The sequence below is a fragment of the Xiphophorus hellerii genome, chromosome 3 (assembly GCF_003331165.1).
Source record: "Xiphophorus hellerii strain 12219 chromosome 3, Xiphophorus_hellerii-4.1, whole genome shotgun sequence".
NCBI classification, from domain to species: Eukaryota; Metazoa; Chordata; class Actinopteri; order Cyprinodontiformes; family Poeciliidae; genus Xiphophorus; species Xiphophorus hellerii.
In genome coordinates this window covers 1,389,541-1,409,671 of record NC_045674.1, presented here as the reverse complement: position 1 = coordinate 1,409,671, position 20,131 = coordinate 1,389,541, and the positions used below count along the sequence as shown (strand labels likewise).

Here is a 20,131-nt window from a genome sequence, read left to right as displayed (position 1 = left end):
AGGAGATCGATTTGACCTTTGACCTCCAGCAGTAAATGTGATGCTGCAGAAGCATCCTGCTGCTCTGCAGGTGGAGCGAAGTGGAAGTTCAGGTTGAACAGATCAGTCTGCAGATCGGAGGTCCAACTGGTTGTGTTAGTTACATGTTTAGAACTGAACTGAGGAGGAGCCTCCATGGTGCCTTCAGGGACCTCTACCTGCAGGAAAACTGAAGCTGCTGCTTTAAAAGTTCAGCTCCACTTCCAGAGACACTGTCGCCTTTAATAATCTATAAAACATCTGCATATAAAACAACACATGTCTGCAGCCCTGGGAGGAATTTATCATTTTAATAAATATTATTCAAATTAGATGGAAAAGGAGGGGTCAAACAACATTTTCCCATAGCATTTGAATGCATCACTTTAAGGAGTGGAAAAGTGTCAGCAGTTTATTTAAGAGCAGCGCCTGTTGCAGCAACCCCAGCACCTCCACATCATCTCAGTGAGAAATGGCTCCAAAAAAGCCCAAAAAGGTTCTAGCAAATGTCTTGGAGAACCTGTCAGAGAGGAACTTTAAGAAGTTCTGCTCAGAACTTCTGGACCGGGATAAACGTGTCAAGAGGAGCCAGGTGGAGAGAAAAGACTTCTTGGAAGTTGCAGACGTGATAATTGAGAAATACGCAGATGAAGCTCTGAAGGTGGCCGAGGAACTCCTGAAAGAGATCGACTGCGAACAGGCAGCACATGACCTGGGTGAATACGGCCACATTATCCGGATCCATTCATCCTGCAACTCATGTCTGCAGGGATCTTCAGCACAATTTCAATGTTTCTTCTCTTTGTTTTGTTTTCTCTGGCTGAACTGATTTCACAGAGTAAAGATTAAACCAGTTCATCTCCTTTACTTTTAAAGTAACGACTACAGAAAACATTGTAGTTATGCTGAATCGGTTCTGATCCAAACTGCAGCTCAGGATTTGTGTGCTGCCTCCTGAAATAAGACCTAGCTATAACAGAAGATTTTTATACAGACATAAATGTAAAATATTATATTTAAGTAGAATATAATTAGGTACAATAATACATTTAGCTTTTGTTCTGATTGTTTCCAAAAATATTTTAACTAACAATCAGAACAAAAGCTAAAAGCTTCATGTCTGAATCGACTCACATGTTTAAACCAGCAGATCCTCCTATTTTTATTTAAAAACCACATCTGTGTTTCTATCCTGTTATAATGGTCACACTGTATTCTTCTATGTTGTCAACCTGCAGAAATGGGTCAAAATGTGTGGATTTTGTGTTAAGTTGTATTTGTATGTTTTGCAGCTGAAGAGGCTAAAGAGGCAGGTTTATACTGGGCAGATGATTCCCCCACTGGTGAGTTTTTATTTTTTCTTTTAAACATCAGTAACAAAATCTCAGCCATTCTGAGGTTGTAAAAATCTCATTTAAGATAAAAGACCATTATTGTGACATACAGTTTTAAAACAACAGTTTTTAAAAAAAACCTCTCCTCTGAAAGTTAAAGTATTATTTCAGTAATTGGGTAAGCTATTGATTATTAATAAATACTGATATATTCTTCCTTAACGGCGGCATTAATATTGGATATTCTCCAAAAATCAATGAAAACCCAAACAAATCTGGTGAAAATAGGATGAATGTTGAGCTGATAGCACAGAGATTCATCAGCAGCTAGTCAGAGCGCTGCACAACGAAAATCCATCCGGAACAAATGGCTCTAAATAATAAAACATAATTTAATGAAGCTTTGAGGTACATAAGTTGCCTCAAGGAATTTTAATAATCGACATACTTGAATAATTTGATGAATCGTTACCGCCCTAAAGTCAACTTTCATTCTTCTTTTCCTTTCCTGCTTAAAGTCAATCTAAATGCTCTGCTGGTCTACAAGGCTTCAGTCATTCTCCCATCGTCCAAGATGTTCTTCCCCCGTCCATCTCCCAGGACCTCCAGGTCCATTCATTAGTTCTCTGGAGGACGTGTCCACAAAGCAGGACCTAATCCCCCTGAGTGTATCTGCTGAAGGAAAGAAGAGACATTTATAAAACTGCGATCAATCCCTCAGTCCCTTAAACTACCAAGATGAACCATGCAGGAAAACCAATCAGCAAGTCATGCAGGCAGATTGAGCGATCTTAAAAATGTAAGACAGACCGGTAAAATGTTCAGCTGCAGATGTTTACATGCAGCGCAGAGGCTTTTAAAACACAAATAGTCCACGGATTTAACAAGGAATGGTAAAATTAGAAACAAACTTCAGTGTCATCTGCAAACAAGCAGAATCTCCTACAACCTGCACAGCAAAAAACTAAACAAAAATGAACAATGACAGTTGAGAAAACCTATGAATTTATTTAATCATTCAACAGAGTGGAGAAGGACAATATCTTTTTGTTTTCTTCTCATCAAACAAAATCCATATTTTTTTCCTTTTCCTTTTGGGGCTTAAAGAGGCTTAGAAACATTTCAACAAATGTTTCACCAGCGTGCCACTGAGTGTTGGCAAGGAAACCCGAGATCCTCCCACTTCTCCATGCTGGAGGTTTTAGTTTAACAGTAACAATAAATAAAGTCACCTTTAAAATTAATCACTCAAGTGACATCAAGGCCCAACAGTAAACTTAAACTTCAATAAAATCAATCTGGTTGTGTGTTGTTTTTGTCTCCTGTGAACTTTGCTTTAATTCTATTTATTTTCTCTATCTAATCATAAAAAATCATAGTCAGACAGAGAGAGTCATGAAACAGGAAGAGCAGGTTTCCTGGAAAAGAGGAAGTAAGTTTCCAGCCTGCAGATTTATAAAAATAGATGAAACTATTCCTTATTTCAATGCATGAAAGTTTTAAAGAATAAAATCTAAACATTTTGAGGAATTGGATAAGATTCAAAGTAAAATACTTATATTAATATTGGTTTACTTGTAAGAATACTTACACTAACACTTGTGGAAATACAAGTAAAACAAGTAACTGTAACTTTGGTATCAAATAATTAGAATCATTGATTATTTCTGGTTTCTTTTCAGAAGAACATCTGAAATAACTCACTTTATGATTATAATAATAGTAATAAGTTATGGTTGTCATAATATTATAAATGAATTCTAAATCAGAGAAGCTAAAGAAGTTATAAATGTGATTTTGACATTGAACTTGAGATGGTGTAAAATGTTTAACTGTAATTAAAGATCACTGATGTGTTGGAGGTGGATGGTAGGTGGAAGGTTAGAGGGAAAAGAGGAACTAACAGGAGAGCAGAGATGATCAACGCCTTATTTGGAAACAGATTGTTGAACAACTTGAACTGTTGGGAAGAAAGATTGTGCAGGCAACGAATGTAGGAGGACCGTAGAGCAACCCTGAGACATCAGCACAGACATCAGGACATAATGTCTGTAAGACAAAGATGGATCTGAGATCATCTGTCTGAGCAGTCAGCCAATGAAACAAGCACAGCATCAGTGCTAGCCAATGCAAACGCACCAAAATGGTGGATAAACCCTATAAAAGGTGAGTTAAAGAGGAACCTTCAGTTGGATCCTCCAGGCAGCTTCAAGCCAAGAACAAGATGGACAAGATCTCTGCAGCTGAAGAAGAGCCGGGACCACAGAGCCGAAGACTGTCCTTCTCATGGGGACCAACCCGTCAGGCCCACAACCTGTGGCTTCACATCGCACTTCTCTCCTCAGCTGGGTTCAGACCCCAAAGACAAAGATGAAGACAAAGAAGAAGAACTGGTGCCTTCCTTCCATGAGGTCGGCTCGTCTACATCTCAACGGACCAGAAAGATCATGAGACAAGATGAAGGGAGATTCAGAGCCGCAAGACAAGAAGCTGAGGAACGCTACACACAGGAAGAAGTCACCCTAAGACCCAAGACCTGCTGCTCCAAGTCAGTACTCTTCCTGCCAGCACCAAGTCCTGTGTGACCTCACCATCCATGCAGAGACAGAAGCTCATCAGACCTACAGAGATCCTGCCTTCATCGATCAACTTCCTCCTCCTGCTGCAGCACCTTCATCATCATCAGGCCAGTTCTGGGGTCCAAAACGCCAAACTCTGTCCGTCTCTCTCAAAGGTTCCCTCTTTAGTTCTCAGTGTCAGTAGTAGGGAAAGATAGACTAGATGATTTGATTATTTCTGCTGTACTGACCCTGGCAAAACTGTCTTACTAATAAAATATGAAGCATAAAATCTAAAAGATGTTGTGGACATTCAGTTAATGAGTCGCCTCAAAGTTCTTTGATGGTTGTGAAACAGCTCTGATGTTTGATTCTGGAGAGGAAAAGATGGAAAATGTTTTATCGTTTGCTTTTAGCCCAAAACTAAATGTGAAACATCATCCTTGGGACTCACTGAGTCACTAAAACCAACCTGGTTCAGTAACAAGAGCAAGTTGTAATAAAGAGAAGGAGCGTTAACAGGTGTTAACAGGTGAGCTCTGTGAAACTAGTTGGCTGCAGGCTGATCAGTCTGGATAATTCACAGGGGGAAGAAGGGAGGGACGCCTGGATGGAGGCCGTCAGGAACCAGGCGAGTCGTTCTGGACACCAGCTTTAAACAGAGTTTATCCAGTTCTGGATAAATCCCAGCAGATTTAGGAAACTCAATTCACCCGTTAGACGGAGAGCTGGTAGCATCTCCTCTCTCAGAGGGGGCAGGGTGCAGCAACAACACCCTGTTGTTACATGCATGTAGATAATGCATTCATAAATATGCTCTAAAAAATGTAACTTGAACTTTTCTATCTTTTCTCCACCAGTCGCTACTGTGAAAGACTTTTGGATGTCCAAAAAGGGGGATCCAGAGGTCAGTCATTTCTTATCCTGAGTGAAATATACTTATTTTGGTAAAGAAAAATGTACACATAAAAAAACTGGAGGTATAATAGTTTGTTATTTTGGATGTATTACCAATCTATATATATTTATGTAAATAATGTAAATCTTTATTTGATTTTTGTGCATCTTTTTCTCACTGTAATGTTAATTTTACTTTGACTTGATACCAGGTTCCAGTTCAGCTGTTTCTTTTTAAGTCAACAGTTAATTCTTAGTTTCTTTTCTCTCTGTTTATCTGTCAGGTTTATCCTGTGACTGAGGATAACTACAGGAACCGAGTAGCTCTGATGATCACTAACATCAAGTTTTCTGATGAGAAACAGAACAGAGATGGAGCAGAGAAAGACGAGGAGAACATGGAGAAACTTCTCAAAAGTCTGGGATATGAGGTGGTAAAACACCGAAACCTCACTGGAAAGGTACTTTATTCTAAATGGGAGAATAATTCAAACTGGTTCTTGTCTGGTTGATAAACAAATGTAATAACTGGTTACATGATTTCATGTCTTCCTTCAGGGGATTGATGATGCATTAAAAAGCTTTGCTAAACTTGACAAACTGAAGCGGACCGACAGCGTGTTTGTGGTTATTATGTCTCATGGCAAACTGGGGAAAATTCTTGGGATTGACTACAAAGAGGACAACCAAGATGATTTTGCAGTCGACAAAATTTTCAAACGCTTGGACTCCCACGGCTGTCAGGCGCTAATAAACAAACCAAAGGTCGTCATCTTACAGGCCTGCAGAGGAGGTGACTTAGATCTACAGATCAACTAAAACTCACTGAGACGTCGTGTAAGGGTCTTTCCTTACCTGAGTGTCATTTTTAACTTTCAGGAAGAAGTGGAGTCACAACTTGGGTCCATGACGGGGAAAGCACCGGGCCGCCTGCTCCACCACCTGAGGACCAGGAACCAAACCTGGATCAGTCTGTGCACGTAGAAAAAGACTTTGTTTCTCTTCTCGCCAGCACTCCTGGTGGGTTTAGAGTCCAACTTTAGAGAAACTTGCTCTCATTCTTGTAGCTTCATGACTTTTTCATGTCTGTTTGTCTTCCTACAGACAACAAGGCGTTCAGAGAGTCAAAAAATGGATCTATCCTCATCCAGAACATCATGGAGGTTTTCACTCCAGAATCATATCAGAAACACATTATTGATCTTTTCACCAAGGTACAAAAAAGCTCTGATTTCTGAAATCAACTTTCAATTAATTTTGTGACAGTTTTGAATTTTTCCCCATTAATTTACTGCAGATTATATAAAGATTAGGATTCAATTATAGCAATGGATGAATGAAGCGTTTTGGGACAGTGGCTCACACACAGTCCCATTCCACACATACATGAATACAGAAAAACAAATATTTAGGCCCGAGCAGCAAAGCGCTGCGAAGGCCTATTGTATCTGTACTGTTTTATTAGGCCCGAGCAGCAAAGCGCTGCGAAGGCCTATTGTATCTGTACTGTTTATTAGGCCCGAGCAGCAAAGCGCTGCGAAGGCCTATTGTATCTGTGCTGTTTATTATTAGGCCCGAGCAGCAAAGCGCTGCGAAGGCCTATTGTTTCTGTACTGTTTCTTATTAGGCCCGAGCAGCAAAGCGCTGCGAAGGCCTATTGTTTCTGTACTGTTTCTTATTAGGCCCGAGCAGCAAAGCGCTGCGAAGGCCTATTGTTTCTGTACTGTTTCTTATTATTATTACGATTCTGCCCCCCCAAAGAGGCGCCTTTTTGGGGGCTTTATCATATTCAAAAACTCACCAAACTTGGCGGTGGCGACTAGAAAATTTAAAAATTTTGAATTTTAAGGTTGTCGCAAAAATCGCAAAAAAAATTGCTGAACGGCGGCAACTAGCAATTTTCTGTTGACACAATGGTATGAACGTACTTCATCGTAGAGACATGAAATTTGGTACACATGTAGAGCTCACCAAAAGACTCAGAACTTACATTTAATGTTATAAGCCAACTATCACAGGAAGTCGGCCATTTTGTATTGAACGTCCATTTTTTACCTCGATTTTGACGTTTACAGCCTTCGTATTTGATCGAACTCCTCCTAGGGATTTCGATTGATCGACTTCAAACTTGGTCAGTCTGATCATAAGGCATGTTTGATTTAAAGTTATCAAATTGGTGAGTTTTGGAGCATGTTGAAGGGGGGTTAGCAGGGGTCAAAGTTCACCTACTCGCCATGAAACACGAAACTCTTATATTTCCTATACAAAAACACATAGAGGGACCAAACTTTCAGTGATTGATCGTCATCGGGTGCCCTACAATACCCTATGGTCAAATGATGACATCACTTAGGCCACGCCCCCTGAGAACAGGAAGTGTCATGTTTTACTGTGAACGGTCGCTATCTTAGCCCTTTGACCTCATCAATATGAAACTGTGTCCAGAGACAGAAGACATGTTGGTGTGTTGAGGATTCCAACCCTGACCGGCTTTGACATAGCAGGTGGGCGTGGCGGCGTGGCGAAGTGACCTGTAACGCCGTTGCCATACGTTTGGCTCTGAATTCCACAATTTCGGGCCCAGCTGCTCCAAACTCACTAGGATGGATCCTTATCCACTCACCGACAGGAATTCATAACAAAATTTGGTGGGCGTGGCCTAATTTCTCTATAGCGACCCCTAGAGTATTTTAAATGAACAGCCCCAAGCCATGCTTAAACCTAGAATTACGAAACTTGGTACACATGTGTATTTTGTCGGGACGTACAAAAAAGTCTCTTAGAGCTATGCTCTAAACCCAACAGGAAGTCGGCCATTTTAGATTGAATTTCATTTGACCTCGATTTTGACGTTTACAGCATTCGTATTTGATCGAACTCCTCCTAGGGATTTCGATTGATCGGCTTCAAACTCGGTCAGTCTGATCATAAGGCATGTCTGATTTAAAGTTATCAAATTGGTGACTGTATGAGCTTGCTGAAGGGGGGTTACCAGGGGTCAAAGTTCACCTACTCGCCATGAAACACGAAACTCTTATATATCCTGCACAGAAACTCACAGAGACACCAAATTTTCAGTTATTGATCAACAATAGGTGTCCTAAAATACCCTGTGGTGAAATGATGACATCGCTTAGGCCACGCCCCCTGAGAACAGGAAGTGTCATGTTTTACTGTGAACGGTCGCTATCTTAGCCCTTTGACCTAATCAACATGAACCTGTGTCCAGAGACAGAAGACATGTTGGTGTGTTGAGGTTTCCAACCCTGACCGGCTTTGAGATAGCAGCTGGGCGTGGCGGCGTGGCGAAGTGACCTGTAACGCCGATGCCATACGTTTGCTTCTAGATTCCACATGTTTCGACCGAGCTGCACCAAACTTGGCTTGAGTGATGCTGGTGTGATACCTGAAAATTCTATGTCATCAGATTATGACGTCATCTAAGCCCCGCCCCCTCAGAACAGGAAGTGCTATTTTTTTCCTTGGAAACTTTCATCTATGGCTCTCTTGACCTAATCAAGGTGATTCTGTGTTGGATGACAGATAGGAAGTTGGTCTCGCTTGCTTTAAAGTGCCAAGAGTTTTCAATGGCGGCAACGCCGTTCGTATACGTTTGCCTCTACATTCCACATATTTTGACCGAGCTGCATCAAACTTGGCCTGAGTGATCCTGGAGGCTTGCCCGTCAATCCTACGTCATCACATTATGACGTCATCTAAGCCCCGCCCCCTCGGAACCGGAAGTGCCGTTTTTTTCCTTGGAAAGCTCTGTTTATGGCTCTCTTGACCTAATCAAGGTGATTCTGTGTTGGATGACAGATAGGAAGTTGGTCTCGCTTGCTTTAAAGTGCCAAGAGTTTTCAATGGCGGCAACGCCGTTCGTATACGTTTGCCTCTACATTCCACATATTTTGACCGAGCTGCATCAAACTTGGCCTAAGTGATCCTGGAGGCTTGCCCGTCGATCCTACGTCATCATATTATGACGTCATCTAAGCCCCGCCCCCTCGGAACAGGAAGTGCCGTTTTTTTCCTTGGAAAGCTCTGTTTATGACTCTCTTGACCTAATCAAGATGATTCGGATGATAAACTCTGTCAATGCTCACTGCTGGCTGAACCGTGTGGGCGTGGCCAAATGGCGAATATCAGTCCCTCGCCATATACATACGTTTGGCTCTAATTCACACATGGATCATCCGATTGGCGCCAAACTGGATATGTATGACCTTTGTTCTGCTCTAAAGAGCCCAACGGGTTTGAGATGTAATTTGGGGAAAATGCGCGACAGCTTCTGCAGCGGCTAGCGGGCGGCAGTGCTGGAAACTGCGGCAGAGCTTCTGCGGTGGGGAGCGGGCTGCGGCTCTGGAAAACGCGCGAGAGCTTCTGCGGTGGCCGGAACCCCCGCGGTGGCCAATAGGCCGGAGCGGCGCTTGCTGCGAGGGCCGCCCGAGGCTGCTCGCAGCTTTAATTATTATTACGATTCTGCCCCCCCAAAGAGGCGCCTTTTTGGGGGCTTTATCATATTCAAAAACTCACCAAACTTGGCGGTCGCGACTAGAAAAATTCAAAATTTTGAATTTTAAGGTTGTCGCAAAAATCGCAAAAAAAATTGCTGAACGGCAGCAACTAGCAATTTTCTGTTGACACAATGGTATGAACGTACTTCATCGTAGAGACATGAAATTTGGCACACTTGTAGAGCTCACCAAAAGACTCAGAACTTACATTTAATGTTATAAGCCAACTATCACAGGAAGTCGGCCATTTTGTATTGAACGTCCATTTTTTACCTCGATTTTGACGTTTACAGCCTTCGTATTTGATCGAACTCCTCCTAGGGATTTCGATTGATCGACTTCAAACTTGGTCAGTCTGATCATAAGGCATGTTTGATTTAAAGTTATCAAATTGGTGAGTTTTGGAGCATGTTGAAGGGGGGTTAGCAGGGGTCAAAGTTCACCTACTCGCCATGAAACACGAAACTCTTATATTTCCTATACAAAAACACATAGAGGGACCAAACTTTCAGTGATTGATCGTCATCGGGTGCCCTACAATACCCTGTGGTGAAATGATGACATCACTTAGGCCACGCCCCCTGAGAACAGGAAGTGTCATGTTTTACTGTGAACGGTCGCTATCTTAGCCCTTTGACCTCATCAACATGAAACTGTGTCCAGAGACAGAAGACATGTTGGTGTGTTGAGCATTCCAACCCCGACCGGCTTTGACATAGCAGGTGGGCGTGGCGGCGTGGCGAAGTGACCTGTAACGCCGTTGCCATACGTTTGGCTCTGAATTCCACAATTTCGGGCCCAGCTGCTCCAAACTCACTAGGATGGATCCTTATCCACCCACCGACAGGAATTCATAACAATATTTGGTGGGCGTGGCCTAATTTATCTATAGCGACCCCTAGAGTATTTTAAATGAACAGCCCCAAGCCATGCTTTAACCTAGAATTACGAAACTTGGTACATATGTGTATCTTGTCAGGACGTACAAAAAAGTCTATTAGAGCTATGGTCGAAACCCAACAGGAAGTCGGCCATTTTGTATTGAACGTCCATTTTGGACCTCGACTTTGACGTTTACAGCCTTTGCATTTGATCGAACTCCTCCTAGGGATTTCGATTGATCGGCTTCAAACTCGGTCAGTCTGATCATAAGGCATGTTTGATTTAAAGTTATCAAATTGGTGACTGCATGAGCTTGTTGAAGGGGGGTTAGCAGGGGTCAAAGTTCACCTACTCGCCATGAAACACGAAACTCTTATATTTCCTATACAAAAACACAGAGAGGGACCAAACTTTCATTGATTGATTGTCATCGGGTGTCCTAAAATACCCTGTGGTGAAATTATTTTTTTAAGTAGGCCACGCCCCCTGAGAACAGGAAGTGTCATGTTTTACTGTGAACGGTCGCTATCTTAGCCCTTTGACCTAATCAACATGAAACTGTGTCCAGAGACAGAAGACATGTTGGTGTGTTGTGGATTCAAGCCCTGACCGGCTGCGATGAAGCAGCTGGGTGTGGCGGCGTGGCGAAGTGAACTGTAACGCCGATGCCATACGTTTGCTTCTAGATTCCACATGTTTCGACCGAGCTGCACCAAACTTGGCCTGACTCATCCTGGTGTGATACCTGACAATGCTATGTCATCATATTATGACGTCATCTAAGCCCCGCCCCCTTAGAATGAATTAGAGAGATCTTCTGTGTAATTACATAATAAACAGTCCATGTTCGTTGTTTGTAGGGCAATGCTGCCCTCTGCTGCCCACTGAAATAGTTTCATTATTTCAGTAATTCGACACCAGAGGGCAGCATTGCCCTACGGAATGAAAGTTCAATGTTGTAATGGAGGAAAAAATTAAATAATTTGTAATTCTAACACAAAAATTCACAGAGACACCAAACGTTCAGTGATTGATCATAATCGAGTGTCCAATAATATCCAATGGTCAAATGATGACATCACTTAGGCCACGCCCCCTGAGAACAGGAAGTGTCATGTTTTACTGTGAACGGTCGCTATCTTAGCCCTTTGACCTAATCAACATGAAACTGTGTCCAGACACAGAAGACATGTTGGTGTGTTGAGGATTCCAACCCCGACCGACTTTGAGATAGCAGCTGGGCGTGGCGGCGTGGCGAAGTGACCTGTAACGCCGATGCCATACGTTTGCTTCTAGATTCCACATGTTTCGACCGAGTTGCACCAAACTTGGCTTGAGTGATCCTGGAGGCTTGCCCGTCAATCCTACGTCATCACATTATGACGTCATCTAAGCCCCGCCCCCTCGGAACCGGAAGTGCCGTTTTTTTCCTTGGAAAGCTCTGTTTATGGCTCTCTTGACCTAATCAAGGTGATTCTGTGTTGGATGACAGATAGGAAGTTGGTCTCGCTTGCTTTAAAGCGCCAAGAGTTTTCAATGGCGGCAACGCCGTTCGTATACGTTTGCCTCTACATTCCACATATTTTGACCGAGCTGCACCAAATTTGGCATGAGTGTTCCTGGTGGGATGCCGGACGATCGTACGTCATCATATTATGACGTCATCTAAGCCCCGCCCCCTCAAAACAGGAAGTGCCGTTTTTTTCCTTTCAAAGCTCTGTTTATGGCTCTCTTGACCTAATCAAGATGATTCGGATGATAAACTCTGTCAATGCTCGCTGCTGGCTGAACCGTGTGGGCGTGGCCAAATGGCGAATATCAGTCCCTCGCCATATGCATACGTTTGGCTCTTATTCACGCATGGATCATCCGATTGGCGCCAAACTGGATATGCATGACCTTTGTTCACCTCTAAAGAGCCCAACTAGGTTGAAATGTAATTTGACTCCACTGCGCCCCCTAAGTTAATACATGGGCCGTATCTCCTCGACGCATCGACCGATCTGCACCAGATTTTTCGACAGTCGTCGGGGAGCGCTGCCGAACGCATTCACGCGTGTCGCCTGGTGGACGGGTGTGGAAAATGCGCGACAGCTTCTGCGGTGGCTAGCGGGCGGCGGTGCTGGAAACTGCGGCGGAGCTTCTGCGGTGGGGAGTTGGCTGCGGCTCTGGAAATCGTGCGAGAGCTTCTGCGGTGGCCGGAACCCCCGCGGTGGCCAATAGGCCGGAGCGGCGCTTGCTGCGAGGGCCGCCCGAGGCTGCTTGCAGCTTTAATTATTCTTATTATTCTTCCACCCAAATGAATTGCCTTTTTGGGGGCTTTATCATATTCAAAAACTCACCAAACTTGGCGGTCGCGACTAGAAAAATTCAAAATTTTGAATTTTAAGGTTGTCACAAAAATCGCAAAAAAAATTGCTCAACGGCAGCAACTAGCAATTTTCTGTTGACACAATGGTATGAACGTACTTCATCGTAGAGACATGAAATTTGGTACACATGTAGAGCTCACCAAAAGACTCAGAACTTACATTTAATGTTATAAGCCAACTATCACAGGAAGTCGGCCATTTTGTATTGAACGTCCATTTTTTACCTCGATTTTGACGTTTACAGCCTTCGTATTTGATCGAACTCCTCCTAGGGATTTCGATTGATCGACTTCAAACTTGGTCAGTCTGATCATAAGGCATGTTTGATTTAAAGTTATCAAATTGGTGAGTTTTGGAGCATGTTGAAGGGGGGTTAGCAGGGGTCAAAGTTCACCTACTCGCCATGAAACACGAAACTCTTATATTTCCTATACAAAAACAAATAGAGGGACCAAACTTTCAGTGATTGATCGTCATCGGGTGCCCTACAATACCCTATGGTCAAATGATGACATCACTTAGGCCACGCCCCCTGAGAACAGGAAGTGTCATGTTTTACTGTGAACGGTCGCTATCTTAGCCCTTTGACCTCATCAATATGAAACTGTGTCCAGAGACAGAAGACATGTTGGTGTGTTGAGGATTCCAACCCTGACCGGCTTTGACATAGCAGGTGGGCGTGGCGGCGTGGCGAAGTGACCTGTAACGCCGTTGCCATACGTTTGGCTCTGAATTCCACAATTTCGGGCCCAGCTGCTCCAAACTCACTAGGATGGATCCTTATCCACTCACCGACAGGAATTCATAACAAAATTTGGTGGGCGTGGCCTAATTTCTCTATAGCGACCCCTAGAGTATTTTAAATGAACAGCCCCAAGCCATGCTTAAACCTAGAATTACGAAACTTGGTACACATGTGTATCTTGTCAGGACGTACAAAAAAGTCTCTTGGAGCCATGCTCTAAACCCAACAGGAAGTCGGCCATTTTAGATTGAAGTTCATTTGACCTCGATTTTGACGTTTACAGCTTTCGTATTTGATCAAACTCCTCCTAGGGATTTCGATTGATCGACTTCAAACTTGGTCAGTCTGATCATAAGGCATGTCTGATTTAAAGTTATCAAATTGGTGAGTTTTGGAGCATGTTGAAGGGGGGTTAGCAAGGCTCAAAGTTCCCCTGTGATCGACTGTGTAATACAAAGGGCTTTGTCATGTGTAGGGCAATGCTGCCCTCTGGTGTCGAATTACTGAAATAATGAAACTATTTCTGTAATTTCAGTAATTCGACACCAGAGGGCAGCATTGCCCTACGGAATGACAGTTCAATGTTGAATTATAGAGGAAAAAATTAAATAATTTGTAATTCTAACACAAAAACTGACAGAGACACCAAAGTTTGAGTTATTGATCATCCTCGGGTGTAGAATAATATCCAATGGTCAAATGATGACATCACGTAGGCCACGCCCTCTGACAACAGGAAGTCTTGTATTTTACTGTGAACGGTCGATAGCTTCTGCACCAAACTTTGCACGAGTGACCCTGGTGGGATCCTTGACGACCCTATGTCATCATATTATGACGTCATCTAAGCCCCGCCCCCTCAGAACAGGAAGTGCCGTTTTTTTACTTGGAAAGCTCCGTTTATGGCTCTCTTGACCTAATCAAGATGATTCGGATGATAAACTCTGTCAATGCTCGCTGCTGGCTGAACCGTGTGGGCGTGGCCAAATGGCGAATATCAGTCCCTCGCCATATGCATACGTTTGGCTCTTATTCAGGCATGGATCATCCGATTGGCGCCAAACTGGATATGTATGACCTTTGTTCACCTCTAAAGAGCCCAACGGGTTTGAAATGTAATTTGGCTCCACTGCGCCCCCTAAGTTAATACATGGGTTGTATCTCCTCGACGCATCGACCGATCTGCGCCAGATTTTTCGACAGTCGTCGGGGAGCGCCGCCGAACGCATTCACGCCTGTCGCCCGGTGGACAGGCGGGGAAAACGCGCGACAGCTTCTGCGGCGGCTAGCGGGCGGCGATGCTGGAAACTGCGGCAGAGCTTCTGCGGTGGGGAGCGGGCTGCGGCTCTGGAAAACGTGCGAGAGCTTCTGCGCTGGCCGGAACCCCCGCGGTGGCCAATAGGCCGGAGCGGCGCTTGCTGCGAGGGCCGCCCGAGGCTGCTTGCAGCTTTAATTATTATTCTGCCCCCCTCTTCGTGTGCCTTTTTGGGGGCTTTATCATATTCAAAAACTCACCAAACTTGGCGGTCGCGACTAGAAAAATTAAAAATTTTGAATTTTAAGGTTGTCGCAAAAATCGCTAAAAAAATTGCTCAACGGCGGCAACTAGCAATTTTCTGTTGACACAATGGTATGAACGTACTTCATCGTAGAGACATGAAATTTGGCACACTTGTAGAGCTCACCAAAAGACTCAGAACTTACATTTAATGTTATAAGCCAACTATCACAGGAAGTCGGCCATTTTGTATTGAAAGTCCATTTTTTACCTCGATTTTGACGTTTACAGCCTTCGTATTTGATCGAACTCCTCCTAGGGATTTTGATTGATCGGCTTCAAACTTGGTCAGTCTGATCATAAGGCATGTTTGATTTAAAGTTATCAAATTGGTGAGTTTTGGAGCATGTTGAAGGGGGGTTAGCAGGGGTCAAAGTTCACCTACTCGCCATGAAACACGAAACTCTTATATTTCCTATATAAAAACACATAGAGGGATCAAACTTTCATTGATTGATCGTCATCGGGTGCCCTACAATAACCTATGGTCAAATGATGACATCACTTAGGCCACGCCCCCTGAGAACAGGAAGTGTCATGTTTTACTGTGAACGGTCGCTATCTTAGCCCTTTGACCTAATCAACATGAAACTGTGTCCAGAGACAGAAGACATGTTGGTGTGTTGTGGATTCCAACCCCGACCGGCTGCGATGAAGCAGGTGGGCGTGGCGGCGTTGCGAACGCCATCGAATTTCGTTTGGCTCTGAATTCCACAATTTCGGGCCCAGCTGCTCCAAACTCACTAGGATGGATCCTTATCCACCCACCGACAGGAATTCATAACAAAATTTGGTGGGCGTGGCCTAATTTCTCTATAGCGACCCCTAGAGTATTTTAAATGAACAGCCCCAAGCCATGCTTTAACCTAGAATTACGAAACTTGGTACACATGTGTATCTTGTCAGGACGTACAAAAAAGTCTCTTAGAGCCATGGTCGAAACCCAACAGGAAGTCGGCCATTTTGTATTGAAGGTCCATTTTGGACCTCGACTTTGACGTTTACAGCCTTTGCATTTGATCGAACTCCTCCTAGGGATTTCAATTGATCGGCTTCAAACTCGGTCAGTCTGATCATAAGGCATGTCTGATTTAAAGTTATCAAATTGGTGACTGTCTGAGATTGCTGAAGGGGGGTCACCAGGGGTCAAAGTTCACCTACTCGCCATGAAACACGAAACTCTTATATATCCTGCACAGAAACTCACAGAGACACCAAACTTTCAATTATTGATCATCAATAGGTGTCCTAAAATACCCTGTGGTGAAATTATGACATCGCTTAGGCCACGCCCCCTGAGAACAGGAAGTGTCATGTTTTACTGTGAACGGTCGCTATCTTAGCCCTTTGACCTCATCAACATGAAACTGTGTCCAGAGACAGAAGACATGTTGGTGTGTTGTGGATCCAAGCCCTGACCGGCTGCGATGAAGCAGCTGGGTGTGGCGGCGTGGCGAAGTGACCTGTAACGCCGATGCCATACGTTTGCTTCTAGATTCCACATGTTTCGACCGAGCTGCACCAAACTTGGCCTGACTCATCCTGGTGTGATGCCTGACAATGCTATGTCATCATATTATGACATCATCTAAGCCCCGCCCCCTCAGAATGAATTAGAGAGATCTTCTGTGTAATTACATAATAAACAGTCCATGTTCGTTGTTTGTAGGGCAATGCTGCCCTCTGCTGCCCACTGAAATAGTTTCATTATTTCAGTAATTCGACACCAGAGGGCAGCATTGCCCTACGGAATGACAGTTCAATGTTGAATTAAAGAGGAAAAAATTAAATAATTTGTAATTCTAACACAAAAACTGACAGAGACACCAAACCTTCAGTTATTGATCATTATCTTGTGTCCAATAATATCCAATGGTTAAATGATGACATCACATAGGCCACGCCCCCTGACAACAGGAAGTCTTGTATTTTACTGTGAACGGTCGATAGCTTCTGCACCAAACTTTGCACGAGTGACCCTGGTGGGATCCCTGACGACCCTATGTCATCATATTATGACGTCATCTAAGCCCCGCCCCCTCAGAACAGGAAGTGTCTTTTTTTTCCTTGGAAAGCTCTGTTTATGGCTCTTTTGACCTAATCAAGGTAATTCGGATGATGAGCTCTGTCAATGCTCGCTTCTGGCTGAACCGTGTGGGCGTGGCCAAATGGCGAATATCAGTCCCTCGCCATATTCATACGTTTGGCTCTAATTCACACATAGATCATCCGATTGGCGCCAATCTGGATATGTATGACCTTTGTTCTGCTCTAAAGAGCCCAACGGGTTTGAAATGTAATTTGGCTCCACTGCGCCCCCTAAGTTAATACATGGGCTGTATCTCCTCGACGCATCGACCGATCTGCACCAGATTTTTTGACAGTCGTCGGGGAGCGCTGCCGAACGCATTCACGCGTGTCGCCTGGTGGATGGGTGTGGAAAATGCGCGACAGCTTCTGCGGTGGCTAGCGGGCGGCGGTGCTGGAAACTGCGGCGGAGCTTCTGCGGTGGGGAGTTGGCTGCGGCTCTGGAAATCGTGCGAGAGCTTCTGCGGTGGCCGGAACCCCCGCGGTGGTCAATAGGCCGGAGCGGCGCTTGCTGCGAGGGCCGCCCGAGGCTGCTTGCAGCTTTAATTTTTTATTTCCTTTCCTCCATTTTTACTGGTTGTGGATATATGATTCTGTGTCTTTCCTCTGTCTTTTTTAACTATTTGCATGCACACATCTACACACACACACCTACACACACACCCACACACACCCCTACACACACAGAGGAGCCAGCAGTTTATCTTGAGGAAGTAAATAAAGGTGCAGAGGACTATAAAAAGCACAGAGCACTGGACAACTATTCCCAGTAAGTTCAAGATTTGAACTGAACTCACCCTGCAGTTTCAACAAATGGAGCTGGAAGCGTGATGCTCAGGAGGAGCGCAGCAGATGTCACGGTCGGACATCTGTAGGTTTCGGGGAAGCGAAACCACTCAAAAAAACATCTTTGTAAACGTTCACGCCCCAAACCACGCGCAGGTCAGGACGTGCGCGGACCTGTGCAGCTCCAAGGGTTCAATTGATCCCGTCTCTCAGTACCGCAGAAAGATGAACAAAAGCTAAAAACTGGAGAAGTTGCACTGCTTGCTCAAATGGTGGACCAAAGCAGTAAAATAACACGCCGGGTTTAATTCAGACTCTAATTAAAGGGGTTGGATCAGACAGATCCAACTGGACTGACAGCTCAGATTTAAATGCGGTTTCTCTGACCAGTGTGCATTTTTAAAAAGTGTTTTATTTTTCTCTCGCTGTCCAACCCGTGACATTGTGCCTCCTGAGCATCATGCAAAACCATGGGAGGTGAAACCCGAACCAGGTCCAGATATTTAAGTTTCCCTGGCGCTCTCAGCCATTCTGCTTCCCGCTTGCTTTGCTGTTTGTAGACCACAGATTTCTATCACAAGCCAAATTCCTATTGTTTCTACCATAAACCATATTTACTGCACATTCCTATAAGTAATCTGTAATGATGTTGCTGATTTATTCAGGAAACTTTAGCTAATTGTTCACGCTGTTTCTACTCCACAGGTCCAGGACCTTGTTTCAAAATGTGGTGACGACAAAAAGAAACAGATGCCAGTTATTGACAGAATGACGCTGAACAAGCAGTTTTTCCTCTATCCTGGCCTCCTGGACAGCAGCCACTAAAATGACATGTTTTAGTGTGAGAGGAAGCAGCACGTCTTGCTCTGTCAGATTCTGTAAGTTAATGTGACAAGTTTCCCAGAGGCCTTTTGAGACGAGAGATTCTGAATGTAAACTTCATAAAGATATCAAACTCTGACAAAAATGAAGACATGGTCAGCTGAATGTTAGCAACTTAAACTACAAAGTTTCAAAGTTTTCCAAAACCTGCTGATCTGTTAACTAATTCTGTTCATTTATGTTATGGTACCTCCAGCACCGACTGTCACCAGGCAGGTGAGCAGAGAAAACTCTCGTTAACCAGCTGGAAATATTCATTTCTAAAAGTTTTCAGCTCTTTTTCAAGGCTGAGTTTCTGTCTTGTCAGTCTTTGTCATGGAGTTGTTTGTAAAAATAAAAAAAATGAAGAGAAACAAAGAATATAATTTGATTGTAGTGAAACCACAAGCATGATTTTCATTGAAATATATACCCAATTTTTATTTGAATTCACTTTGACAAGAAATCTACATCACACCATCATTCTGTTCAGAGGCTTCAGTGAATGTTTGTAGACATTGATCTGTATTAATGACATTAAACAAAAGACCAGGGCAAAAGTAATGATAAAAAATAACTTTATTCTCCATCTATGTACACAAGAGACATTATGAGTAAAACTTCAATTTGACAAATTTAAATGGCACATAGTTTTAAATCAGTGGGTGTTGAATTATCATGATTTCTGGGTTTTTTTGGTTTGTTATTCATGGTTCAAAGTTTTGCATTATTAGTTTTTGGGTTTGTTTGAATTATTCTGCGGTTCCCCTTCCTGAATAGTTTCTGTTGTTTCTGCTAGTGCATTAGTTTGTTTCATTCTAGATTAAGTCTTTTCATATTAGGCATTCACAATAAAAGAATTTAAAAGAAAATGTCTGATTTATGAATTGTTTTGGTTGGTTTGGGATTTGTGTTAAACTCCTTTCAGGCAGCAAAACTTAAACCACCAGAAACGTAGAATCCAGACAGGATCCAAAAAGGAGCTCTGAATATTTTTATATGTGCATTTCAAAATGACTTTGTTACAGTTTCACAGCAAGACATGATTCCAACCATCAGTAGGAGGGAGAGTCTCTCCTGGTCTGAGCCAACAGCTTTTAAATCATCAGGACTAATTCAGGGGAGGAGACACCTCTGACATTTACAGGTGGAAAATATACACATGTAAGCAACTATACTTCTAGAACAACATTTACATAATTAATATTAACTTTGACAACTTCAAACTAAAGCTAAAACACTATCTGGGCCCAAACCAAGACGTCTCCCTTCCCTCTCACACAACGTGGAAACACCAGGTCCCTGTCAGCGCTGCTCATGGGTGCGTTTCCATGGCAACACATGACCAGGTGACCTGAAAGCGAAGGAGAGAATGACTAAAACAAAATATTAAATAGATCAGGTTTAAACTTCCCCCCAAACAAAAACAATAATCTACCAGCAGACAGTACAGAAGCTGTTAGTGCGGCGGTGAATCCCTCGGGTTGCAGCAGGGTGGCACCTGGATCCCGTCTA

At 43.5% G+C, this 20,131-nt stretch overlaps 1 protein-coding gene across 2 annotated transcripts; it reads left to right on the top strand.

The window, feature by feature from the left end:
* The first annotated feature begins 407 nt into the window (after nt 1-407).
* Nucleotides 408-19,488, top strand: caspa (caspase a). 2 transcript variants are annotated; one of them, XM_032558583.1, is made up of 9 exons: nt 408-734; nt 1,311-1,361; nt 4,497-4,541; nt 4,771-4,817; nt 5,092-5,268; nt 5,366-5,600; nt 5,687-5,827; nt 5,912-6,021; nt 18,461-19,488. In XM_032558583.1, the coding sequence occupies exons 1-9, from the start codon at nt 491-493 to the stop codon at nt 18,578-18,580; spliced, it is 1,170 nt and encodes a 389-aa protein (XP_032414474.1). In that variant the 5' UTR covers nt 408-490; the 3' UTR covers nt 18,581-19,488. The 2 variants fall into 2 exon arrangements, with proteins under 2 accessions (XP_032414474.1, XP_032414475.1); XM_032558584.1 differs by lacking the exon at nt 4,497-4,541 and having other exon boundaries at nt 409-734.
* Nucleotides 19,489-20,131: the final 643 nt, after the last annotated feature.